The sequence below is a fragment of the Eschrichtius robustus genome, chromosome 7 (assembly GCF_028021215.1).
Source record: "Eschrichtius robustus isolate mEscRob2 chromosome 7, mEscRob2.pri, whole genome shotgun sequence".
Classification (NCBI taxonomy): Eukaryota; Metazoa; Chordata; class Mammalia; order Artiodactyla; family Eschrichtiidae; genus Eschrichtius; species Eschrichtius robustus.
The window spans coordinates 90,699,376-90,726,970 of record NC_090830.1 but is presented as its reverse complement, the minus strand read 5'-3'; the positions used below and the strand labels follow the sequence as shown (position 1 = coordinate 90,726,970).

Sequence of the window (27,595 nt, the reverse complement as noted above, 5' to 3'; positions counted from 1 at the left end):
CCTCACCAGTTTATGTCAAGAGAAAATTTAAATTAGTCTCTGTATATGAGGCTGCTGGCGCACGGAAAAATGCTCTATCATGGAAATGATTATTATTTGTCTTGAGGCTTAGGATAAGACTCTAAAAAATGATGAGGCTGGTGTTTTGTTGAAATAAAAGCAATTATAGCCCATGTAACACTCACTATGTGCCAAGCCTTGTCCTAAGCACTTTGTACATGGGAATTCATTTAGTCCTCACCATGAACCTCAAGTGGATTCTATTATGAGTCTCATTTAGAGATGAGGAAATTGAGGCATGGAAGTTCCTGCCCCAGACCCCTTAGAACTGGGATTCTGACCCAGGCTGTCTGGCACCAGAGTCTGCAGTCCTCAAATGCACTGTTTTGTTTTAATACCACACACCTCCAAGCCAGGTGTTCACTTGGATGACTGGCAGTGGAGAACACTCAAGTGAGAGTAAAATGAAAAGCAGCATTTGCCCTTTACTAATGAAACTTGGAACAAAAGGACTGAATACTCCCGAGTCACATTCACTTTGGAAAAAGTCAAAGGGCAGGCTCAACCGAGCAACTTCTGCTTTGTGGCTTCAGCTGGGCCACAGAGCCTGGCCAGGTTCCTCTCTGAGATCAGGCACACACAGGACCTTCCCCGCCATTGGAGTTCCTCTTGGGCTGGGGATTGCAGCCCGTCCCTGGAGCTGGCCACTGCCCTGAGCACAGCCATTCCCTGAGCCTGCTCGGACTCTCACATGGACTGAGGGCTTGTTGGCGGGGGAGACGTTGCTGGCTTCAGTCCCTCACTCCCACCCCCATCAGCTCTCCACACGGATGCCCAGGAGCTGGCAGCACCATCAGTGGGAGGGATGGTTAATAACTTGGCACTCACCTTGACACACTAGGGCCATGAAGATGCGGGCACCCCAGGCCTTCAGTGCGTCTTTTATAACAGCCACCACCACAATCAGTGAGGTCACAGTGGCCCCACCTGCCATGTGACTGTCTGTGCAAGTGTATCAGGAGCTGGCACCGGGCCCTCTGCACCCGCTCCCCACAGGAGGGCCCTCACCCACAGGCTCCCAGAAACCTTCCTGTCCAGGAGGTCTGCAGCCATGACAGACATTCAGAGGGAGCTCACCAGAACAGCTAGGAGGTTTATAAACTGCTGAAATGTTCCCAAACTAGTTAGTAAATCGTCACTGCCCCCAGCCTCCCCGCTCTCTAGGACCCAGCTACCTAGGACCAGACGTGGCTTATGGCCCACTTTTGTTGTGGTTGATCCTGGTCCCTGCAGAGCCATTTTTGAGGATTCTGAATATCACCCAGTCTGCGTCAACCACTTCTGGAGGCAGAGAGCCCTGAACTTGGGAGCAAGGAGAGATCTTTGAGCTTAGGTAGTTTCTACTTCCTCAGTTTACTGTTGAGGACAGTTGATTGGGAGAGCCCGTGTTACCTCCAAGGGGGTGCAGAGCTGGGGCACAGCATGGACAGCCTTGGAGTCAGGCTGCTCTAGGCCCAAGTCCTGACTCACCCACCTTGACCTGTGGTGCCTCTGGCTGTGCGCCCTGGGCTCGGGGCCTCGGCGTCACCTGGCTGGGAGAGCACCGCCTCACCGGGCTGTCACCGGAGGGCATGGAGGGAAAGGGCTGGTGCCCCCCAGCACCAAATGCTGTCTTCCCCAGGACAGCAGGCTCTGGGGTCCTCTGGGAGACACCTGCACCTCTGACTCAGCACGGCCCCAGAGGCCATGTCCAGGGCCACCTGCCTACAAATGGACCACTACCTCCCTCGCCCCAATCCGGTGTGGGGAACAAGCAAGCTCTTTGCCAGTGAAGGCCTCCTGGGGAGGGTTAGGGAGAGAGTCTACACTGAGTTTCATCTTGCTAATGATCAAAACATGGGGACTTAGAGATGTAATGTAGGGGCTCAGAGGGGGCGGGCTTGAGAGGTCCTCAGAGATCCACCTAGCCTGACCTTGTTTTCTAGGTGAGTTGTTTTAAAAGCCCCCAAAAGAAAAAATGACTTGCTTAAGGCCACCCACCATGTCAGTGGCCCAGTAGGGAACTCACCCTTGAGTCTGGGGGCCCCAGACTGCTCTTGGTTTTGAATAAGGCTGCCTAAGTTCGTTCTAGTTTAGTCCCTATGAATTGAGGGCAAGTTCTGTGCTAGGCCACTTACAGGGCGGGTGTTGCACCTTCATTACTGCAAATGGAGTAATAGAGGGAAGGGGCCAAACATGCAAGAGTCATTCAAGGCAAGGGTGAGGGCTGGGGAAAGGGAACTGATGGGTGTGGGGAGCCCCCCTGCAGACCACCTCTGACAGCTGGATGGCCACAGCCAGCCCCTTGGCCATAGCCCCTGCTCAGAATGTGCTGGGGCGGGGTGAGGGGGCGGTCAGGGCAGCTCCGTCAGAAGTGACCCTTCCTCCATTGTCTCAACGTTTTCCAAGTACCAGACGGGCTTAGGCTTAAGCCTCTACTTTGCCACAGGCCGCGGGCCTCTCTACTGTCCCGCTTTGCTCGTTTGCATCAACACCACAGCTCGGATGTATTTGTGCATTCACAGGGTCAAGAGGGGTTCCCTTAATGCCTGCCAGGTTTCTCCGCCACAGTTCAGAAACACTTTATGCATGGAATGTGCACATGCGTTAGATAAACGGTCTCTCATCTGAGAGGGAAGAGAGGCCAACATTTGCTGACCGCTGACGGTCCCAAGCACAGCGCATGCTCTGCCTCTGATTTCTGAACCTGCCCCGCGAGGGTCATCCGATACTGTGGGTTTTAGAGATGAAGACATCCTGACTCTGAGAAGTAAATAATTTGCCCCAGGCCACCCATGTGTCGCTGGTCAAATTAAGTCTAAACTCAGCTCTGAATGACCCCAAATCCAGGCTGTTTCTCTTTTCCCTAAGCTGTCTTTCAAGTCTCAAGAATGGACTCTTCTGGAAAGATTCCAATTAATAGTCTTTGGCTGCTAGGACTGTGGGTCTTTGAGGTTTCTCTGGCTACCTAATAAAGTTATTTCTGATGAAAACCTAAGGACATCCTTCCTTCCTGTGCCCCCCTCCTCCATGACCTGCAGGACATCAGCAGAGCTTGGAAATCCCTGGAAATCCGGGAGATGCAGGCGCCAAAAGGATGTCGGGGGCCCCCTTCCTTTATTCAGAGAGGCTGGGGAGTCACTCCTTCCCAATAAACTCCCAGGAGGCCACCAACCAGGACTGGGCGACAGAGGAGGGGTGGTGCCGCCGGGTGAGTCTGGGGGAAATGAGGCCACGGAGCCCCGGAAAAGGCCTGGGTCACCCAACATCCTGCTCTGCCTTCCCTGTGAGGCCCCATTGTCCTGGCTCGAGCTCCCAGGCTGGCCCGCCCTCGCTGAGGCAGAATTCATCAGCTGGCTCTGAGGCCAATTCTGAGTTAGTGCTATTTGTAGAATCTTCTTAAAATACCACAACAGTGCCATTCACGGAGCGTCTGCACGGCGATCGATGGCGGAGGCTGGAACAAAGCTCTGCTGTGCTTGGCATCCCGTTCAGGCCTCAGCCGGAGGGCACCCCGCCGCCCCAGTGATGGGCGGGGATGCTGGGGCTCCCCCTGTCCTGAGTGCTCCCGAGCGAGGCCCCGTGCGGCCCGGCATGGACTCTGGTCCCCCACGCTGGCCTGGAGTGCGTCCTGGACCAGGATGGCCGGCAGAGGGAGTACAGGACGGCATCTGGCCCTCCATAAATGAGATCCTGCCCTGGCCTTTCCCCGGGGAGGTCAGGTCTAATCCGCCCCGTCATTAGGCTGCACCCGGGCTTGCTCGAGGACAGTTGTGTGGATGGACAGGAACAAAGATCAGTAAAGGGTCATCAGGGAGAGACCCATAAAGATGTAGCCTTTTGCGTCCAGAGTCAAAGGCTCTGGCATCTCTGCTCCCTATGTGTACGTACTCAGTTTCATCATGAGATGGTCACAGCAGTGTCCTCATCAACTGTGGCTCTCTTCCTCCACCTCAGCAGTACCCTCAGCACCTTCTCAGGAACACTTGCTCTTGGGATGTCTCCGTATGTTAACAGGTGTCTCCACTAGCGATGCGTTTTGTGGTACCTGGGAAGAGCTGAGCAGAGTTGAGTGTTTTCTCTGCACTTGGACCTCTTGGAGACTTCACCATGCCAAAGGACCGTGCACTGGGTCGCCTCTACTTAACTTGCAGGCCCTTCCTCACACAGCTGCTGGCTGGGCAGTGATGTTCTATCCATACCTTCCTGTGGCCCTTCCAGGATGTGGGTATGGCTGGAGCCACAGGTGGGGTGCCCATCTGTTCAAAAGTTTTAATGACTTTCCAGTTTTTGTTCCCTCCCCATTGGTACCTAACCATGTATCACATAGAAAATCAGACAGTCCTCCAAAAGGAGGCAGCTTAGCTCTCCTAGCCTATGCCTGAGGCTAAGAGCCTGCAGTGGGCCTTGCTGTGTGTCCGGAGGGACCCCTCGCTGCACGGAAAGGCTTGGCAGCCAGACTGGCAGCTACCTCGCTGAGCAGCTATGCCAGCCATTACTGATGTCCAGCTCAGACTGATGTCAAGCCCTCATGGTGGTTTTTTTGTTTGTTTTTTTTTTTAATTAATTAATTAACTTATTTATTTATTTATTTTTGGCTGTGTTGGGTCTTCGTTTCTGTGCGAGGGCTTTCTCTAGTTGTGGCGAGCAGGGGCCACCCTTCATCACGGTGCGCGGGCCTCTCACTATCGCGGCCTCTCTTGTTGCGGAGCACAGGCTCCAGACGCGCAGGCTCAGTAATTGCGGCTCACGGGCCCAGTTGCTCTGTGGCATGTGGGATCTTCCCAGACCAGGGCTCGAGCCCATGTCCCCTGCATTGGCAGGCAGACTCTCAACCACTGCACCACCAGGGAAGCCCCTCATGGTGGGTTTTTAAATGTCCTCTGCAGGCCTCCGATGAGTCCCTGTTAATAGCTGTTCACAAAGGGCACTGGGCCACCCCCTGACCAGTGGTGGGGTCATTACACACAACCTAGCATAGCGTGTGACCCTTGACAAGGGCCCTGCCTGGCAGGGTAAATCTGTTTGGGATGAGGGTCAGGTGAGAGACTGACACCTCAGGGATGGTTTGGAGGTCCTCAAAGCACCACCATGTAAAGAACAACATCTGCCTCAGTGTAGACGATGGCCACCCCAGCATTTGAGCCCTGGCAGTTGAACTGGATTCTACCATCCTGGTGGAAGGCACGGCAGCCCTGGGAAGCGGGCCCTCTCTGAGACGAGCAGACCCATGACACTCACTGGCTGCAGGACTCCAGGCAAGAGACACACATCTCCATGCCTCAGTTTCCCCATCAGGGAAGTGGGATTCATAAGGCCTAGTTTGGGGGTTGCTGTGGGACTGTGGTAGGCAGGAGGCCCTGAGAGGATGGGGGAGCTGAGGTTTTGCTCCCCAGGCCTGCCAGCTCTGCTGAAGGGAAAAGCACTGGACAACAGATAGGTGAGGCATAAAATCTCTGCTCTGGCTGTCTGGCTGGGAGTTTGGGGCAGTTTTCTTCGGTAGAATGTGGAAAGGTAAGACCTTTCTCAAGGTTGTCTTGAGGCTTAAATGTGAGAACATAGAGGCCACCATGTTGCATAACTCCAGCAGAGGGGGGATTCACAAAAGCTGCAGTGTGAACGGGCCCTCCAGAGGGCGCCATTTATTTAGACTACAACAGGGGTCCCCAATCCCCAGGCCACAGACTGGTACTGGTCCATGGCCTGTTAGGAACCGGGCCACACAGCAGGAGGGGAGAGGCAGTCAATGGAGCAAAGCTTCATCTGTATTTACAGCCGCTCCCCATCACTTGCATTACTACCTGAGCTCCGCCTCCTGTCAGATCAGCGGCGGCGTTAGATTCTCATAGGAGCACGAACCCTACTGTGAACTGCGCATGCAAGGGATCTAGGTTGTGTGCTCCTTACGAGAATCTAATGCCTAGTGATCTGAGGTGGGGCTGAGGCAGTGATGCCAGCACTGGGGAGCAGCTGTAAGTACAGATTATCATTAGCAGAGAGGTTTGACTGCACAGAGACCATAATAAACCAGTTGCTTGCAGACTCATATCAAAACCCTATCAGTGAGTAGCAAGTGAAAACAAGCTCAGGGCTCCCTCTGATTCTGCATTATGGTGAGTTGTATAATTATTTCATTATATACAACATAATAATAATAGAAATAAAGTACACAATAAATGTAATGAGCTTGAATCATCCCCAAACCATCCCCCATCCCCAGTCCACGGAAAAATTGTCTTCCACGAAACCAGTCCCTGGTGCCAAAAAGGTTGGGGACTGCTGGACTACTATGAGAATGGCTGTCTGGGGGAAGGGAGTAGGCAAGCACTTAGACTACAGTGTGAGTGTTGGCCTCCAGGTGTGCCATTCATTCAAACTCTAAGGTGAATGGCTGCCTCCAGAGGGTTCCAGGCACTTAGACTACCATGTGAATGGCTACCTCCTGGAGTTGTGCTGGGGAGTGGTGCTACAGTTAACAGGGAACTTATTAAACCTCCATCCTGGCACGAGCATGACTTCTTGCTTGTCTGGTTGTTTATAACTGGCCTCCAGGAAGGAGGCAGTTTACAAAATAGTATGTTGTTTTTTAAGGAATCTGAAGAATTTGGTTGAAGAAGAGCACGGGGAGAACATTAGCTAAAGCCCTGAGGTCTCACACACCTGCTGGAGGTGGGCCTACATTCTGGGGAACCCATGCAAGGAGGAAAAGAGCACCAGACAGAGATCCATGGTGTCCATATCAAAGTAAGGGATTTCTCGTGTGCCCTGCATAGATATTGTGGCTCAACAAACGTCCACATTACCGGCTAGCAGAGGCAGAAAGGAACTGGGAAGGTTGTACTAAGTGTAACATCCTGGGTGGGTAATGGGCCTGGAGTCCCATAGGCCCCAGGCACTTCACTGACATTTGGCATGTCACTTTCCCCAGCCCCAGTCTCCTCATTCAGCCCGAGGCACTCCTTCAAGCCTCCACCCTGGCCTCAGGGAGGGAGTTGAACCCCCCTCTGGGGTAGGCAGAAATGGTAGGAATGCCCCCTCCCCCACTCCTCCAAGCTGCTGGAGGTAACCCAGGCTGCCAGCCAGGTTTCTCCCCCACCAGGAAGAGTTCCTGTGACCGGGAGGTTTTGTGATGCAGAACTGGGGAAGGGGCTTACGAGCATCTTCATGATAAAGAGCAGAGAGGCGGTACATTCTCCCAGACTCTGAAGGAAAGAGCAGATGTCCTTGTTGCTAATTTGGCTTCTTGGGTTGCTTCCCAGTCTGTGGCTGACCTGCCTGCCCTTGACTCCCTGAGGACCAGGGCTTCATCTTTGTGTCCCCAGTTCCTAGCATGGCATCTGGAAGGTTGTGCAGGATAGGATCCGAGAATGTCCTTCAGGGCAGCGGTTCTCAAGCACCTGTCCAGAGGGGCACCTGGGGACAAACAAGAACTTCCTACTGGTGGTGGGAGAAGTGGAGATGTAGGCACGGGCTGGCTGCCACCTCCTGGTGTCAATGATAAGAATCTAGTCCGTGTCCTTGGATGAAGGTCAGCCCCTGCCTCATGCCCCAGGCCTTCCCCCGTGATGCCAGGCTGGGGAGCCTGGGCACAGGGAGCTAACAACCAGGAAAAGGGATTCTTGGCAGGTATCCTGGGTCTGTGCTTTTCAAGCAGCTGGGCTTGAGCCCGAGGTGGGGATCAATTGGGAGGGGGTGAGAGGGGTTGCCACCGGCATTTAAAAAAAGTGATGCTTACAGTTACAAAGTGATTTTTATTTAGTCTAAATGTGCAGTTTCTGGAGACAGTGAGCAGGGTGTGATGGGACTTGGGACACCCCCTCCTGCCACCAGCAAGGGGTCCAGTACCTGCCTAGGCTCTACTTATGCCCCCGGGGGTAGGGCGGCTTGGAGCCCCAGAAGCTAAGCCTTGTTCTTGAACTTCCTCTGGATCACCACCAAGACCAAAACAGATCCTGAACCTAGGTGCTCGTCACCCCCCCCTTCACCCACACCACCGCTTCTCCCCCCTGGACACCTGCCAGAACTGGAGAACAGGTCCTTTCCACCTCTGGACCCACTCATGCCCTCCTGGGTGCACTGAGATACACAAAGGACCTCAGGACTTTTCCCACCTCGGGGCCTTTGCACTTGCTGCCCACCCCCCTACCCTCTACACCTGGCCCAGCCCTTCTAGTACACTTAATTCTCAGCTCAGGGACCCCCTGCGATGGGCCTTTCCTGACCCCCTGTTTAAGTAGCAAGCCCACCTTATCTTTGCGGCAGTCGCCCAGTCTGTGCTCCCTCCCTCCTTGGTTTGCTCCCTCATCCTTTGTCTGGCTTCCCCCTGAGAGTAAGCTCCAGGAGGGCAGTGCCTTGCCCTCCCCTTCACCTGTGTGCCCCCTCCACCCCACCCCTGTGCCAGGCACACAGTAGGGCCTTGAGGAGTATCTGTTGCCTCATTGAAAGAAAGGGCCTCTTTACACATGCTGGCTAAGCCAGGCCCAGCCTGCCTGAGGTCTCCTGCACCAGTCAAGCCCCACAGAGAAGATGGGGTATGCGGAGGGGGGCATGGAAGACGGATGTTAAAGCCCCTGGTACCACATGTGACCAATGGTGACTGGAGCATGGGTCCCTACTCCCCTTTTGTCCCTGGGCTGGCAACTCTGATCCACACTTCAGGAGGCTGCACTAACGGTGCCAGCAGGATGGAGGCCCCAGGTCCCCAAACGGTGGCCAGCACCATCTCACATCCCTGTGGGCTGTCCCTCCTTCCTCATTTTATTTCCTGCCCTGCTTCCCAAGCCCACTGCCCGCACACAACCCTTAGTCTCTGGCTTTGGTTTTGGGGAACCCAGGCTAAGACATGCAGTGTGAGGGGAAAACATTCTCAGAAGCAACGTGAAGTAACAAAAGACAGAAGTTTCCTGTGGTTAATGACAGCTCCTGTTAGCCCACAGTGCTGCAGTCATTCATTTAACAAATGTCCACACGCCTACCTGGACAGAGTTCTCTGTTAGGTGTTAGGAGAGGTGCAGGGGTGCCTCGCAGACCTCAAGAAAGCTTGAAGGGGAGACCCAGGCGGGTGGGAACCTGGTGCTGGGAGGATACTGAGGAGAGTCTTGGATGCAAATCAAGGGTCCATCATTTACTAGATCCTAGGGCTTGGCCTCAGCTTCTCCTGCACGTAGTAGGGGTGGTAATGTGATCAGAACATTGACTTCCTAGAGTCCCTTGGAGGGGTGCCCCTCTTTACGAGTAGTAGCAGTGTGGGGATGGCGGTACTAGTAAAGCTGCAGGGGCGCGTCCTTGTTACGTCTCTGCAGCTGATGTTGTTTGTGACATTGTAGAAATTAACCCCCCAACACACACTCATGGAAGAGGTTGAATCTGACTGTGTATAAGGAAGCGAGCGCTGAGCACGTGCTTCATAAATGTTAGTTCCCTTTTCCTGCCTTAGAATAATGAGTTAAGCTAATGGTCACTGAGCATAAATCACATTTTTTTCCCCCAGCTCAAAGTGCCAGGCCCACCCCTCCTCCCCCATAACCCCCCACCCTGGAACAGTTCAGGACCTGCTCTTCATCTGACAGTTGGCATATTCCATTTTCATATGTTGCTATTTTTAGCTTATTTTTTTTTATACACAGAAGTTTATTTTTAAATGGGTGCGGGTGGGGGGATGGATTGCCCTTACAATCAGTGGTGTTTTCCAGTCCTGTTCCAGCTTCCCTGGAAGGTCCAGAGACAAGAGGGGGCCAAGTCAGGCCAGGCCCAGAGCCAGGCGAGCTGAGCTATTGGTGGCCCTGGGAGGTGGCCCTGGGGATACAGTTCTCAAAGTGCGGTCTAGCCACCCCACACCCCACCCCCGACCTCCCCTCTGGAATCCCTCCTGTGCTGAAGTTGCAGGTTTGCATTTGTGATAATGGTTGAAGCCCGTCTCCCCAACCAGTCTGGGACTCTTGGTTTTGTCACTGCTGTGTCTCTAGCACATGGCACAGTGCCTGGCACGTGGTAGACCTTTAATACACATTTTGTGGAAGGGGGAATGGGATAAGGAAGACTGGGAGTGGGTGAGGGGGGAAGAGTTAGGGAAGGTGAAGAAGTGGGGTTATTTGAGCTGGGTCTTGATGAATGAGTAGGAGTTTACCGGGTGGACAAAATGAAAAGGCATCCCAAGAAGTGGGAACAGCATGTGCAAAGACAGAGAGGCGTGAAGTACATGGTGTATCCCGGGAACTATAAGTAGGACGGAGTGCCTGGTGGGTCCAGTGAGGTGAGGAGTAGCTGGCTGGGCTGGAGAGGTCCCCTCAGCTGATCACGGAGGAGCCCCAGTGGGAAGCAGTGAGTGGGGACATTACCTGGAGGCAGAGGAGAGAGGCTGTGGTGTGGAATTTTTACCAGGCAAGGGAGAGACCTGTCTCGTATTTCAGAGCAGACCCTCTGGCCAGGCCCAAGCATTCCCCAGCTGGCCCCAGCTCTTCCTTCACTTCTGCAATTGTCCCTGTGAGAAAAATCACAGCCCCAGTTTTCCCACAGGGTGCTGCCCCAGGCAAGGTCAACACAGATTCCCTAAAAACCCAAACATCCCTGGAACCACAAAAGAAGATTTCCCAGGGAGATGCCGGTTTTGAGAAATGAAACTCCTCTGTGGGGATGGGCTGGCAAAAGCAGAACTTGGAGTGCCAACTGATTGGAGGACATTTGGGACATTTTCCTAAATTAAAAGTACTCAAAGTACAGGGCAGGTCTGACTGCTCCAGGGCCAAACCAGGAGCTATCACTGCTCTTAACAATGAAAAGCAACAGTCTTTATTCAAGAAAGTAATCTGTGCCTGTGAGAACACACAGGCAATAACAAACAGGCAAGCACTTCAGAGAGCCTATAGCGGGAGGTAAGCCTCATATTCCTGAGCCCCTTGCCTCCTCTCCTGAAGGCCCCTTGCCTGGGTCCCTGGGTCCTGCTTGTCCTTCCAGAAATGGGCCCGACCACCCGCCCCCGTGTGTCCACATCACTCTCACACAAATGGCAGCATGTGCTTCACACTGTATTTTGCTTTTTCCACATAATAATGTATCATCTCATATCACATAGTTCCACCACCTTCTTTTTTTTGGATGTACGTCGTTTATTTAACCAACACATTATTTATTTAACTTGATGGACAGTTAGGCTGTTCCCTGTCATTCTCACTGTCTCCTTATGCACATGTGCAAATTTATCTGAAGGATAAATCCCCTAGGAATGGATTGCTGAGTCATTTAAAATTTTGATAGATATGTCGTGGTCCGCGCGTGGGTTGGAAGAAGAATTTCCAGACACAAAGTATTTTAGACAAGAGTGAGTTTATTGAGAACAAGGAGCAGAGTTAGTGAGGGGCGCTGCAATTACAGCGGGCCGACTTCCTGATAGACCAGGGAGAGCTGACCCCCTTTGTGGGCTAGTAGCCAACATTTATAGCCTCAAGACAAAGAAAATTCCTGCTGGCAGGATGGCATTAGGTGATTGGTCAGGGTGCTACAAGGTTGCTACATGGTGATTATTTTGTCTACTATGGAGTCGGGGGCTGTCCCGTTTAGATTAGGAGAGCCCATGGCAGCAGTTGCTATGGGGGCTCCGTTAATTCCGGAGTTTTTGTCCTGTGTCCTTGATGTAGGGTGTCCTTGATGTGGGGCTCCACAAGATATGGTAGTGGCCCCCGATCCGTGGTTTTGCTTTCCGTGGTTTCCTTCTCTGTGGTTTTAGTTACCCGCGGTCAACTGCAGTATGAAAATACATTAAATGGAAAATTCCAGAAATAAACAATACAAAAGTTTTAGATTGCACACCGCTCTGAGCAGCAGGCTGAAATCTTGTGCCGTCCTGCTCTGTCCCACCGGGAGGTTAATCTTTTTGTCCAGGGGATCCGTATATACATATACCCAGCTACCCGCGTCTACGTATACTTAGCAACTCACTCGGTTATCAGACTGTCGAGGTATCGCATTCACGTAACTTTTGTTACAGTATATTGTTATAATTGTTCTATTTTATTATTAATTGTTGTTAATCTCTTACTGGGCCTCATTTATAAATTACGCTTTATCGCAGGTATGTATGTATAGAGAAACATTGTCCCTATAGGGTTGGGCACTGCCCACGGTTTCAGGCATCCGCTGGGGGCTTGGCACAAATCTCTCGTGGATATGGGGGGAGGGGCGCTACTCTGTTGTCAGATTATGCAGCGCGAAGGGGTTGTGGGAAAATCTATATTACCAACGTGCTAGGGCTGTCCGCTTGCTTCATTGTCCGCCCTGGGCTGGTGCCTCCGGCTGTGAGCCCCACGCCCCTTGGTGAGCTGGTTGCCCGGCTCTGAACGACTCTCAGGTGCCAGCGTGCCCTCCACCCCCGTTTTCCACTGTGCGCAGCCTGCAACCCACCGCCCACATGTGATGTGAGGTTTCTTTCACTTGCCACTTTATATTAAATTCTATTTTCATCTAGTTTTTAAAATAGGTAACATGGTTCAAATATCTAAAGGCCAGTGCCCGTCTCCCTACACCCTTTTCCTGTAGCCATCCCCTTTCCTCCCAGAACTGCTGCTCCAATGTCTTTGTCTCCTTCCAGAGATATTTTGCACAAACAAGTATATTTCTGTTCTTCCTTCCTCCCTCCTTCCCTTCCTTTGCAAAAATGATAGCGTGTTATTCTTCCCTTTACTTTTTTCACTTAACAGTATCTAGCAGAGAACATTCTGGGTGTAAAGTGCATCCTCATTTTTTTTAATATCTGCAGATCATCACATCTGATGAATGTCTATCCCTCTCCTCTCCTTGTCATTTGTCTTTTCACTTTTCTTTGCCGTGAAAAGTTTTTTTTTTGCATTTTATTTTATTTTTTATACAGCAGGTTCTTTTTAGTTATCTATTTTATACATATTGGTGTATATATGTCAATTCCAATCTCCCAATTCATCCTGCCTTGAAAATATTTTTAACTTTCCTGAAGTGAAATTTTCTTTCGTGGGCTCTGGTTTGGGAGTCATATTAAAAAGGCCTTTCCCACTTTGAGATTACACAAAATTTCTCCCACAACTGATCCTGGTACTTTTGTGGTTTCATTTTTTAATCTTTAAAATCACTGATACATCATGATTTTTTATTTTGTTGTAAGATGTGCTGTAAGGATCCAACTTGATAATTTTTCTCCAGGTGGCTATCCAATTGTCCCTATTCCATTTATTTAATAATTCATCTTGTACTCGCCCATTTGAAATAACTCCTTAATTCTGTTCCAGACTCTCAAATGTGTTTTGAGTCTTATCTGTTCACGTTATGCAGTACCATGCTGTTTTAATTATTATAGCTGTATAATTTACTCTGTTTTAATAATTAGTAGGGCTGGTCTGACTTCCTTATTTTTTTTTTACAAAAATGCATTTGCTATTTTTGCTTATGACTTTTGAATCAACTTGTCTAATTTAAAAAGAAATGCTATTCATACTTTATTGTGTTAAATTTACGGACTAAATTAGGGGGAATTTGCATCTCTGAGTTTTCCTACTTCTATGGATGGTACGCATTTCTATTACTTCTAATTTATAAATAGATTGTGATTTCTGTATATTAATTTTGCGTCTGGTACCTTACTGAATTGTCTTATTGCTTGTAATGGTTTTTCAGTTGGTCGACTTAGGTTTTCCACACATATAAATAATAACAGCGATAATAATACCACCACACCCTCCCCTCCCACTTTTATAGTTTTATGTTCTCTCTCTAATCTAATCGCACTGGCAGATACTTCCAGGAAAATGTTAAATAACGCTGGTGATGGTGGACATGCTTGTTTTGTCATTGGTTTTGATGAGAATGCCGCTAGCATCTCTCCACTAAACACAGTGTTGGGACTTCCCTGGTGGCACAGTGGTTGGGAATCCGCCTGCCAATGCAGGGGACATGGGTTCGAGCCCTGGTCTGGGAAGATCCCACGTGCCGCGGAGCAACTAAGCCTGTGCGCCACAACTACTCATCCTGCGCTCCAGAGCCCGCGAGCCACAACTGCTGAGCCCGCATGCTGCAGCTACTGAGGCCCGCACACCTAGAGCCTGTGCTCCGCAACAAGAGAAGCCACCTCAATGAGAAGCCCACGCACCACAGCGAAGAGTGGCCCCCACTCGCCGTAGTTAGAGAAAGCCTGCGTGCCGCAACCAAGACCGAATGCAGCCCCCAAAATAATAATAATAAAAAATAAATTTTAAAAAAATTAAAAAAAAAATTTAAACACAATGTTGGCTCCGGCTACATCCGTGTTGAGGAAGGATCCATCTATCCCTACTTAATGTAGAATTTCAAAATGGATGTTGAATGTTGTCACATGCCTTCCAAGGTTTCTCTTGGACCCAGGCTGCAGGTCCACCAGTGTACCTCAGCTAGCCCCAGACCTGCCCCTCCCTGGCAGCTCCTGGGGGAGCCGGTGCAGCTCTCAGCTGCCTGGGTGCTCTCGTCTCTGGACTGGGATGCTTTCCGCAGCAGGAAGCAGAAAAGCCCACCTAACGGGCTTAAATCAAAGGAGACGTGTTATTCTCACAGACCGAGAAGCCCTGAGGTAGGCACCTCCTGGGTCAGCGATTCAGGGTCTCAGTCAAGTTAGCAAGGGCATGGGCCCCCTTCCTCCCCTGCCCTCCTTGGCCTGTTAGCTTTGCTGGCTGGTCAGCATGGTCACAAGATGACTACCAAACATCCCAGAGACAGGCACGATATGCCGCCTTGATGAAGCGGGGTCTGTTTGTGGGGTCCTTCTTAGAAGTCATGAAGCCTTTCTCAGAAGACCCTCCAGGGACCTCGCCTGTGTCTCAGAGGCTGCATCTTCCAGTCTTAGCCTGTAAAGTATAACTGTTTTTCATTTCTTTAAAAATCTCCTTAATGTCTCATAAGTGCTCATTTCCTAGTGGCTACATATGATTCCATCTGGTTTATGTGCACACTCTCCTAAGCCATTCCCCTATTTTGGCCATTACGTGGCTTCTGACGTTGTTCTGGGTTCAGCTGTTGCCTGCCCATTGGGGCGTTTTGAGCTCCCAAACACTCCGGGTGCAGCTGTGGCCAGTGCCTTTCTCAGCCCAATTAGAATTTCACTTCTGGTTCCAGCTCATCAAGAGGTGTGGTTGAAAGCTCAGAGTCGGTTCCCAGAACCCTGCAAATGAGAGGGCGGGGGCCATGGGGAGACTACAGAGAGTCCACTGCGTGCTGACTGCTTGGGGGTGAGGGCTCTAACTCTCTGTCCGAGACTGGGGGAGTTGGGTGTACTTTTTCAAGGTGTCAGCAATTTCCTTGATGGCTCTGGCCCTGGGGGAGGGGGCCAGTGAGACTCTTAATGTGGAATATCTAGGGGCCCTGCAGACAGCCGGGCACCCAGGACACTGTTCAGGAGTTTCACTATTTGAGACAAAAGAAGTCTTTTCAGCCAGCTCAGCCCCAGGGAGAGAGAGGCCAACATAAGGTTTTCACGTGCCCCAGTGTAGTGACGTGGGGTGCAGTCTGTGCCGGGACAGGGGTCTCTGCTTGTCCGGTCCTGCTTGAGTGAGCTTTCTCCCTTCTTCACCAGATCCTGTCTTCCTTCTCAGAAAACAGAGCCCCGGGGGCCCAGGTAGATATTATGTGCCTGAAGCTTTGCGCAGGTTGAGGACCTGCCCTGGGGTTTACATCCTTTTTCCTCCAGGCACAGTACAGCAACCCTAAGGGACAGACTCCAGAGAGCCCTAAAGGAACCATAGGGACCTGAAGTCTCTGTTTCTCTCAGCCCGTCGCTTCCCCTCCTGACATTCTGCCCTCCAGGTCTCCCAGCTCCCGGGCCATCTCTCCTCCCCAGTGACAGACAGTGACAGAGCTGGGGCACCCACTGCAGTGCTGTGCTGGAGATGGAGCAGGGTGGGGAGGGTGAGCATTTATGAGACTCTGGACCCTGCAGTCGCCATGACAACAGAAATGCACCGTGATTTAGTTCCCTTGGCAGGAGCATCTGACAAGCAGGGCAGGTGGACTGCGGATGCCGGACGACCTGGGCTTCGTGCCTGTGTTTCTAGCAGTCCTCTTCCATATCCATTTTTCCCTGGGGTGCCTTCTTTCCCTACGTGCTCAGAGGTATTTTGTGGCAGACATTTAGGCCACAAGACAAGCCTTCCCATACTTTCTTAGAGTCCCCGTGTCAGGTGACTGCCCAGCGCCCTCTTTACTCTCTCCCCTCCACCTTCCCTTCTCTCCTTTTTCTCTCTGTATTTATGACAATAAAAAAAGCCATCCAGAAATGCAGAGGTGGGTTGTCAGCCTCCTCACATCCCCGGCTGAGGGCTGTGGCAGTGGAGGGCACACAGATGACATCCTGTCCCTTTTTGCCTTGTTCTATTCTAATAAGATACTAGGTCCAGACCACGTGCAAGGGGGTGATTGTCCAAGAGTGTGAATACAGTACCAGGAAGCAGGGTTCACTGGGGGCCACCTTGGAGGCTGCCCAGCAGAGGGATGGAGCCAGGAGGACAGACTACAGCCAGACTGCCTGGGTTCAGATCCAAGACAGGTTGTGAGTAGCCAGCACTTTTGGAGACCAGTTGGCAAGTAATTTCCCCTTGCTGACCAGTTGGGAAGCGCCACTGTAATTAGTCGTGTGACCTCAGCCAAATTACTCAGCCTCCCCCAGCCTCTGTTTTCGCATCTGTAAAATGGGTGTCGTAATCGTATCAACTTATAGGGTTGTCCTGAGGATATGGAGCTGAGATACGCAAAGCTCTTAAAACGGTACCAAGCATGTGGTAAACACCCAATAAAACTTGAGTGTTTTATTAAGAGAGATTGCCTGTCACTTGCACAGAGCCCTCCATGTGTCCCCACAGTGACCACTGCCAATCACTGAACTCCTGTCCCTCTCCAGGCACTGGACTAGTCCCTGGGGATTCCAGGAGGCCAAGGGAGGCAAGGTCTGCTTTCATGAAACTTACATGCCTTTAGCAGAGACACGATAAACAAATATACAAATAAATAAGCTAATTTTCCGCTGTGCTATATTCTATAGAGAACAGAGTGGGAGAGTCATTGGGCAGGAGGGGCAGTTACTTGACAAATGTTCTCACCCAGGGAAGTTTTCTCTAAGTGATGTTTGAGGTAAGGTCTGAAGGTGAGAGGGGGCCAACTCTGCAAGGAGCTGGAGGAACAACATTCCAAGAACCTGAAAGTGCAGAGATTCTAGTTGGAAGAGGGTGAGCTTGAGGAAGAGAAAGGGACCCAGGATGGCTGATGGCATTAAGGGTGGGTAAGTAGGAGGAGATGTGATCAGGGGACCTGGATGCCCAGGGTCACATCAGGGTTGGATTTTCATTCCAGGAACATTAGGCCCTCCAAGGAGTTTTAAGCAGATGTGCTTTGCTCTGAGTTGACTGCTTTTCTTTGTTGAAGGGATGGGTGGACCGATGGACCGATGGATAGATGTATGGGAGGGATGGGCAGATAAACAGGTGGCATCAACACAAGTGCAGCCTCCCTCCCTGTGCTCTCTCACCAGAGTTTGGTGCCTGCTGCCTGCCCCAGCCCTTTAGGATGGTATCTTCAGGGCTGCCTGTGGTCCAGGCTCCTGACACTGTGCCCTGGGAGGACTGAGTGATGTAGGAGAAGCAACCAGGCTGGGCAAGGGGGCTGTCTCAGGCTCTTTGTCTCTGGGATCAGGGATACACCATAAGGGTGGAGCTGATTTAATGAAAAGAATCCCAAACTGCTAAATCCAAATCCTGCTGTGCCATTTCCCGGCCGAGTGGCCCTGGGCCACTGGGAGCTCCAGCTGCCCTGTCGTAACACAGGCATGGTGATGGTTACAGAGGGTATGACAGCACTTAGGAAGCATGTGCAGGCGTCCTGCCCAGCTCCTGGCTTCCTTGTCTCATTCAGTCCTCACCAGAATCTCACAAGTTAGGTCCAGTTATTTTGCTGATGAAGAAACGGAAATGTAGAAACATTATGTGGCCAGTAAGCCCTTACATTTTATCAGCCTTCTCCCATGTATTCATTTAATCTCCACCAACCAGGTGAGGTAGGCTCCACTTGGAGAGGAGGACCCAGAGGCACAAAGCTGGTGGCGCTGGGAGTCCAGCCCCGTGCTCTCAGTCCTAGAATATAGGGGAGGGAGTGCGCAAGGTGGCAGGCACTTGGGACCTGCCTTGGGATTTCCACTGTAGGAAACCCAGGCAGGCCATGCACCAGCCCCGGCACCAGCTGGAGGGCCCCGCAGGAACCTGCTGTTCCTCCTCGCCCCGCCCCGCCCGGGTCAGTCCCGGCTTTGGGGCACTGAGAAGTACAGAAGTTCCCCCGGAGAGACAAAGTTCCCCCAGAGAGACAAAAAGTGTCTGGTCCCCAGCCCACGGGCAGAGCGCACAGGCAGCCAGGAGGCAGCTGCAACCTGGAGCTGCCAGCACCTCATTTGCCTGGCATCTGTCCCTGGCCTGGGTGAGCTTGGCTGCCGCTCCTGCCACCACAGCCCCGCCAGTTCTTGCACCATGCCTTTCTGCCCTGCCAGGCATCTGAAGAGGAGCAGGCAGCTGCCCAGGGGTAAGTGAACAGCCAGGGTCAAGAGCAGGCTGTAGGGACACCAGACTGGGGGATGATTAACCCTCAAAGGGCAAGTGGCATTTGGTGGCTCCAAGCAAAAGAAGTTGAGTGAAGATGAGTCAACAGGGATACGTGGGAAGCTTGGACCTCTGCTCAGGTTCAGCCCGGTGCAGCCTGGCAGGCATGGGTGGGGAAGGCCAACCTTGGAGACACTGCAGAAAAGCCCAGCCGGCAACTAGGCATTGCCCAGAGCTGGCCACACACACATACACACAGAGTCTCAGGAAGTCTAGGGATAGTGGGCTCTCCCCTTCCCCTCCAGCCCTAGTCTAGGCTGTCTGAAAGCTGTCCAGTCCTGCAGCCACCAGCTACATATGGCAACTGAGTGCTTGAAATGTGGCTAGTCCAGACATATTCTTAGTACAAACTACGCCCTAGATTTTGAAGACTTAATACAAAAAGTATATAAATATAATATCTCAGTAGTTTCTGACTATGTGTTGAAATGAATGATACTGTTTTGGATGTACTGTGATAAACAAAATATATCATTTAAAATAAGTTCACCTGCTTCTTTTTACTTTTTTAGTGTAGCTACTAAAACATTTGAAATTATCCATGTGACTTGCATTATATTTTCATTGGATTACGCTACTCTGGACAGCTGCATCCCCATGCTTGGCCTTCACCCCTGGAAATCCAGGTGTTGGAGGCCTCCCTGGAGCTCCCTGCTCCCCTGGGCAGCCTGTAGAATGATGGTGGGCCCGGTGACACATCATACATTGCAGCTGCTGTCACCTTTAAACAGTGATTTCTTTTGATTTTTAAACATTTTCCGTAAATCCTGGGCTTATTAGGTATCATTTGATTAATTACATCAGAATGACAACTTTTTGACCTGAATGTCATAGAAGAAGTTCCATGGGCTATAGTGGTTTACAAAATGGTTTCACAGATATCATTTATTCTTTTTTCTTTTTATTATGAAAATTCTTATACAGAAAAGTTGAAAGATAGGAGTTTTTGTCCTGGAACCCCTGCCAGGATCTGTTGCATTTTGGAGTCACCTCCTCTCCCCCAAATCCCTTGTGTTGGTGGAAAGAGAAACTCAAAAGAAAGTTCTTAAATCCAGGAGTCCAGAGGGGAATAAAGCCCAGCTGGGGACAAGAAAAGCTGGGCTGGGTCCTGGCTGGGTCATGTAGGGGCTGGTCCCCTTAAACAAGCCACAGGCTGAAGTAGTGAGCACAGAGTGGGGTCAAGGTTAGGAATCAGGCTGCCTGGAGTCCTAGTTCACTGCTTTTACTGCTTGGACATGTTTCTAAACATCTCTGGACTTCAGTTTCCTTTCCTTTAAATGGGAATAATGACAGCACTTCCCATCAGCTTGTTAACATCATGACTGCCTCAGAGTGGGTGCTCTCTGTGTGCCAATCACCTTGGTTCTGCTATTGCTATTCTTCCATTCATCACAGATTCCGTACACACCCTCCCCATGCCAGGCACTGCTCAGTGTGCTGGAGTTGCTTATAAAACAGACAGAATGGCGGCAGGCTGAAAATAAACAGTGTAAATAATCATGTCATATAAACACATAAAATATGTGTACTGGATTGTGATAAGTGCTATGGAAAGATTAAGGCCGGGAAGGGGCCCAGGTTGCAGTGGGTGATGTGGATTGAGGTTTCAATAAGGGTGGTCAGGAAGGATTCCCCAAGAAGGTGACACTTGAGGGAAGACCTGAAGGAGGTGAGGGAGCAAGTCATGGCAGTGTCTGGAAGAATGGCTTTCCAAGCAAGAACAAGGGCAAAGGGAAAGCAAGTGCAAAGACCCTGGGGCAGAGGCATGCCCAGCTGTCTGCGGAATGACAAAGAGCAAGGCAGAGAGCAACAGTGAGGCTAGAGGAGTAGCCGGCAAGAGGTCAAGAGGCCTGGAAGATCACCGCAGGGACTTTGCTGAGAGGGGGGCCACTGTGGGATTTTGAGCAGAGGTACGTGAGCTAGTTTGGGGCTTAACTGGGTCACTGTGCTGCCATATTGAGAACAGGCAGCCAGGGGCAAGGTAGGGAGCCTAGGGACCATGCCAATAAGCCAGAGGAGAAATGAAGGTGGCTCGGACCAGGTGGGCCAGTGGAACATGGTCAGATTTTGAATATGTTTTGAAGGAAGAGCCAGTAGAATTTGCTGATAGGAATGGATATGAGACAGAGTGGAGCTGAGGATGTGTCTGGTTTCCACTTGAGTAACTAGAAGGTGGAGTTGCCCTCACTCGAGAAGGGAAGGGGTGGCAGATCTGGAGATGGATTTTGTAGTTGGTACGTGGGAGATGGCTGGAGACATCTCAGTGGAGCTGTTGGGTGAGGGCACAGAGGCGTCTGGAGGGCAGGGAGCAGCGAACCTGGAAGTCATCCGCACAGGGACGGCAGTTAAAGCTCTCAGACTGGATGAGCTCACCAGGGCACAGTATGGGTCAGTATGGGGACAAGGGGAGGGAAAAGGCCTAGTGACTCCCAACTTTCTGCTTTGGGCACCTGGTTGCCCAGCACTAAGATAGGAGCACAAGAGGAAGCTGGTGTGATGGGTGAGGTAGTGATGATTTGCAGACAAGCCATGTTGTGCCTGTGGGATGTCCCACACCGGTAGAATCATAAAGTCATTTAGACTCATAGGAAGTCTAGATCTCATTGCTCTTTATCAGTGCTTCTCAACTGGGGGCAGCTTTGCCCCCCAAGGAACATTTGGCAACATGTGGAGACATTTTTGATTGTCAAACCTGGGAGGGAGGGAGAGGCTGCTACCGGCATCCAGTGGGTAGAGGCCAGGGATGCCGCTAAACACCCTGCGATGCACAAGTCAGCCGCTGCCGCCCTCGTGTAGAAATATCTGGCCCCAAATGTCATTAGTGCTGAGGTGGAGAAACTCTGCTCCACACTGGATTTAACTGAGTGTGATAATAAATGTGAACATTTAGAGAGTGCTTGTTAGTTGCCAGGTGCTAAGCTAAGGGAATAGCTCATTTCAGTCTCCCAAAAAGGTAGGCACCCCCATTTTCTTCACCTTACAGGTGTGTGCCTGACATTTGGGGGAAGTTAAGTTCCCGCGCCCCACCTGGTGGATCTGAGCATTCACCCAGGTCTGGCTCTCAGCACTGTTCAGGAGGGCCTCAAACAAAGGGGTATGTGGCAGGATAGGTGGAAACGCAAGAAAAGGGAAAAACCAGAAACAGTAACAAGAGACCCTCATCCTTCATGATGCATTTCTTCCTGAAATGTTTGCTGTTAGAATTTTTTTTTCCTTAACTAAAGCTAATACTAATCTTTCCTAAGTAACAGAGGACAAGGTAAGCGTACACAATTGAATGCTATAGAAAATCCCAATGTTGGCTTTGATGACCTATTTACTTTATCTTCCTTGCATTCCCCTCCACTAACATAGAGGAGGTTTTCTATTGCAAAAAGAACGAGTTTATAGTTGAAAAAACCTGGGTTTAAATCCTGGCCCCTCCATTTGTTTGTTTGTGAGCTAAATGTTTAACTTCTCTGAGCCTCAGTTTCTTCATCTGTAAAATGGAGTCAGTAGCACTCCTTCCCACAGTGTTTATGAGGATTAAATGTGACTGTGCGTGTTAACTGTCTTGCACAGTGGTTTACATATAGTGGGCCCTTAGAAGTGCTTGCAGGACTTTCACTTCTGGATAAGATCGGTGGATTGATTTACTATCCCACCTAAAACAACCCCCCCAAAAAAGGACAAATAATATGAAACAATGTTTTTCAAGGTACTAGACATTAGGCAGTGAAGGACTGTGACACCCGCCCCCCCACCCCCCCAGCAAGAGATGGGAAACGAACGAGGCAAGCCCTACACGTGCCCTAGCTTATTGGCTTGAGAAAGTTTTCAGGCTGTGATGTAGGAAGGGGAAACCCAGGTGGAGCCCAGTGGACTCCACGAATTAAAGAGACAGCTGGGGAGACCAAAGCATTTTGAGTTTTCAGGATAGAATACCAAGGAGGAAAGTGCTGCTCAAAGAGAAAACCCCCTTGGGAGCTCATCACCACACGCACGTGAGGACATTACCTGAGGCTGAGGAAAGAACCACTGGAAAGGGTTAGAGGCAACAATGGCCACTCTGACACAGGGCAGGAAATAGTGTCTATTTCCATTGGACTCCTGGGGCATTGCATAGCATACACAGAAGGGTTTTCTCTCAGCAGTGAGGAGTTATTAGCTCGATACTGAGAACTCTGGACCCACCAAATAAATCTTAGAAACAAAATCTGTAAGAACAAGTAGACAGGAAGTCAGTAAGAATATGGAAAATTAAAAAAAAAAAACTGTCAACAACTAGACCTAATTTATAGAACACTCCACCCAACCACAGCAGAGTAATTTTTCTCAGTGCAAACAGAATGCTTAGCAAGATAGACCGTATTCTAATCCCAAATCAAGTCTTAATAAATTTAAAAGGATTCAAATCATACAACATATCTTCTCTGAAAACAATGGAATTAAATTAGAAATCAATTACAGAAAGATTTCTGGAAAATCCCCCAAACCTGGAAATAACACATTTCTAAATAACCCATAGGTCAAAGAAGAAATCCAAAGGGTAAGACATTTTGAGCTGAATAAAAACGAAAAACAATATACAAATGTTGTACATGCCTCTAAAGCAGTACGTAGGGGGGAAACTATAGCACTAAACACTGTAGGAAACTAGAAAAATAAGACCAAATTAAACACAGAGTAAACAGATGAAGAGAAATAATAAAGATCAGAGTGTAAATTAATGAGATACAAGTTGGCAAACTACAACCTGTGGGCTGGCTCGCTCTTTTTGTAAACAAATTTTTGCACAGACACAGCCCGGCTCTTTCACTTACGTATTGTCTATGGCTGCTTTCTAGCTGCAACAGCAGAGTAGGTAGTTTTGGCAGAGACCATATGGCCCGAAAACCTAACATATTTACTATCTAGCCCTTTAAAAGTTTGCTAATCAGAAAAACAAAGAAATAGACATAAAGTCAGTAAAACAAAAAGCTGATTTTTGAGATTAATAAAATCAGTAAGCCTCTAGCAGGACTGATCAGGGGAAAAAAGAAAAGACACAAATCGCCAATAATATAAATGAGAGAGGTGACATCACTACCAAATACTAAAAGGATAAGAAGGGAAATATTATGATCAACTTTATGTCAATAGATACAACAACTTAGATGAAACAGACAAATTCCTTGCAAGACACAAACCACAAAGCTCACTCAAGAAGAAATAGGTGTATATGTTATAGAAATTTAATTTATTAAAAAACCATCCCACAAGGAAAAGTGCAGGTCTAGGTGGCTTCATTGGTGAATTCTATCAAATATTTTTTTTAAAAAAAGTAACTCTACACAAACTCTTCCAAAAATATTGAAAAAGAGGGAATACTTACCAGCTTATTCTGTGAGGCCAGCATTACCCTGATACCAAAATCAGACAAAGACATAAGAAAAGAAAATGGCATACCAATATCCTTCATGAATATAGATGAGAAATTCTAAACAAAATTTTAGTAAATTGAACCCAACAATAATAAAAAGGACAATACATCTTGACCAATTGGAATTTCAGGAATGAAAAGCTAGTTTAACATTTGAAAATCTGTCAGTGTAATTCATCATAATAGCAAACTAAAAAAAAAAAAAAAAATGTGATCTTTCAACAGATACAGAAAAAAGCATTTGACAAAACCCCAATATCCATTTCTGATTTAAAAAAAAAACTCTCAGCAAACTGGAAATAGAAGAGAACTTCCTCAACCTGAGAAAGGACATCAACAAAAAACCTACAATAGATATACTTCATGGTGAAAAGTTGAATGCTTTTGCTATAAGATCAAGAACAAGATAAGGATGTCCACTCTCACCACTTCTATTCAACATCGTATTTGAGGCTCTAGTCGCGCGATTTGACAAGAATCAGAAAAGGCACCCAGATTGGAAAGGAAGAAGTAAAACTGTCTTTATTCGCAAATAGCACGATCACCTGTGTAGGTGCGCTGGCAAGTCAGTGGGGAAAGGATCGTCTGTTCAACAAATGGTGCTGGAACAACTGGACATCCATGTATAAAAGGATGAACTCCAATCCATACCTTGCACCATATACAAAAACTAACTCGTAGACCTAAATGTAAACCCTAAAACCATGAAACTTCCAGAAGAAAATCTAGGAGAAAACTTATGACCTGGGTTAAGCAAAGATTGTTTAGATACAAAACCAGAAAAAAATTGATAAGTTGAGCTTCATCCAAATTAAAAACTTCTGCTCTTGGAAACACACTGTTCACAGAATGAAAAGAAAAGACACAGACTGGGAGAGATATTTGCACAGCATATATCTGATAAAGAACTTGTATCTAGAAGATGTAAAGAACTCTCAAAACTCAATAATGAGAAATGAGCAACCTCTTTTAAAAATGGACAAAAGATTTCAACAGATATTTCACCAAAGAAGGCACATGGATGGCAATTAAATACATAAAAAGCTGCGCAACATCATTAGTCATTTGGAAAATGCAAATTCAAACACAGGGCTCTACCGCTACACACCCATTAGAATGGCTAAAAGTAAAGAGACCGGCCACACCAAGTGTTGGTGAGGAGCTGGAAGAACTGGAGCCCTCATAATGTTGCTGGTGGCAACATTAAGTGGTGTAGTCACTTTGGAGAACAGTTTGTGGCAGTTTCTTAAAAAGTTAAATATACATATATACAAATATACATAAATAAACATACATACATGAAAAGTACTTGAAAAGTTAAACACACAGGCTTAGAGCAGGACCCTGGGCGGGGGCACAGCTGGACATGAGAGCATCTGTCAACCTCTGGGCAAGGTGGATCCGGGTTTTGTAAATGAAGCTTATATGACGTGGGTGACCCTCTTTAGGAAAAAGAATTGAAAAAAAAAGAGAAATTCCAGTTAGATACAAACCTGAGTATTCATTTAGGACAAACAAGTAACCACAACAAATTCTTAGAGCCATCCATCTACAGGTCCCTTTCTTCTGAGTCATCTGGAGATGTTTTTCCAGAAAAGCATACATGGAAAATCTTCCTGGCAACACCTGGCTTCCCTTCCCCACGTGGAACACTCGGCTACCCCAGCCCTCATAGTCCACGTTGAGTGGGACCCTAAAGATGCAGAGCCGCTGTCCCCTTCTCAGTGGCGGTGCCCTTGCCCCGTGAATGACCACGCAGCTGCCCCAGCTGTGGGTACAATCTTTGTTTTCCATCGGCCTGCACTGCTGTCTCTTGGGCTTCAGGCTCTGCTGTCTCAAGCTCCCTTCCTCTCCACCTCTCCACCGCTGCAGGGCTGCTGCCCAGTTGCTGCCTGGGCCCAAAGGAGCCGGGCTAGTGTGTGTATATTGCGGGGCTCAGAAGGCATCCTAGGGCCCTGGCGCACCACTCTCCTGAGCTTTGGGCCCCGTGGGCCCCTCCAGCCTGCTTTCCCACCACCCAGCTTCCAGGCCTCACTTGTGGCACTCCCCCAGCAAGGATGCATCTCATCCCGTGCTCCAGCCCTCAGAGCCGTCCCCTCGGTTTCCCCAGTCCTCAGCGGCCTTGCTGTGACCACTGTCAGCCTGACCCCAGCAGGTCGCCTCGTTCATGGGGAATGGTGGGAGCAGGGGGCGTTCCCAGTCCCAGCCCAGAGCTGGGGACCTTGAATCCCTGGCTCTGCCACGTATTAGCTCTGTGAATTCAGACAAGTTCCTTAGTCACTCTGTGCTTCAGTTTCCTTGTCTGTCAAATGCAGATAGTAATAGTACCTCGCTCAGAGGCATTGTGAAGATGAAAGAATCCTAGGAGGGCAGGTGAGTCTGTCAGCTTTGTTAACTAGAAGAATCAGGCACTGCTCTAGTTCACTGGAAGGCAGGTACCAAGCGCTCAGTAAGCACTTAACTCCTGTCTGGTCTCTGTCACTGGGCTGCGGGCCCCAGCAAGGATCAGCCTGGGTCTCACAGTTCTCCTGTCATCCCACCCCCTTGGGAACACGGATCTCTGCGACTCACCCCACCAGCAGATAAGCCCGGTTAGCTTATAGTGACATAAGTGACATATAGCACATAGTGACATTTAGCTGTGCATTTAAGATGTGTGAAGTTGATTTAAATAAAATACGTAGCGAAGCTCCTCTGGCATCCGAACTTCTCTGAGCTGGTGTCAAATCTGCATGCTTTTTCCTACTAGTACCCCAGGATGATTTTACTGCTGTGGAGAAATAACAAAGAAGACTAAGGGAGAAAAAGAAACCCAAGAGGGCCCCAAAGCCAGATGTGTGATGTGGGAAGGGGATGGCCTGCCAATATAGAACCAAAAAGCACAGCTGTTGCCGAGTGGTTTTTGGAGAGGCCACCTTCTCACACCCCAGGGAATGAAAGCCAGCTGTGGTCGGGACTGGAGAGAGCCCTGTGGGGGAGGCAGCCCATGTCCACCGGGGTCCCTGCAGTAAGCCTGTTCTCCCTGTCTTGCAGGTGGTGCCGGGGAGCGGGAGAAGGTGCCGGCCAACCCCGAGGCGCTCCTGCTCATGGCCAGCTCCCAGCGGGACATGGAGGACTGGGTGCAGGCCATCCGCCGGGTCATCTGGGCCCCGTTTGGCGGAGGTACGGCCCGTAGCGCGCATGCTCACCCTCTAGAACCCTTGCCTCCAGGTAATCATGCCCCTCCGCCCTGCTCTGAGCCTGCAAGATCCCTCTCACTCAGGTCTTGCTGGCTGAGCCCCACGCTTCCTACTGCAGACAGGCAGGGTCGTCCTCTTCTGCTGCTGGCCCTCAGGGGTTACCCCTCGGCGGACTAAGCAGGTCCTCGCAGGGGAGATTTGGGCCACTTTTCAAAAACACGCCCTCCTCCGACTGGATAGCCCTGTGGCTTGTGTGTACTTGCCTCCCTGTGTCCAGATCCCTGCTGAATGCTGGGTGTGTATGGGGTGGTCTACACTTAGGCCAGAAGTGGACACTCAGGGTCATATCAGAT

The 27,595-nt window shown here is 49.7% G+C and overlaps 1 protein-coding gene across 4 annotated transcripts in view; it reads left to right on the top strand.

Annotated features, from left to right (window-relative positions):
• Nucleotides 1–27,595, top strand: part of ARHGAP22 (Rho GTPase activating protein 22) — a 211,889-nt gene that overhangs the window by 145,076 nt on the left and 39,218 nt on the right. For 2 of the 4 annotated variants that reach the window (XM_068548038.1, XM_068548039.1), the window contains one exon: nt 27,097–27,273. The exons of 1 other annotated variant lie outside the window; for it this stretch is intronic. In XM_068548038.1, coding sequence (XP_068404139.1) covers nt 27,097–27,273 — 177 coding nt within the window. The remainder of the gene's footprint in view (nt 1–27,096; nt 27,274–27,595) is intronic. One more of the 4 variants, XM_068548040.1, reaches the window with a different exon arrangement.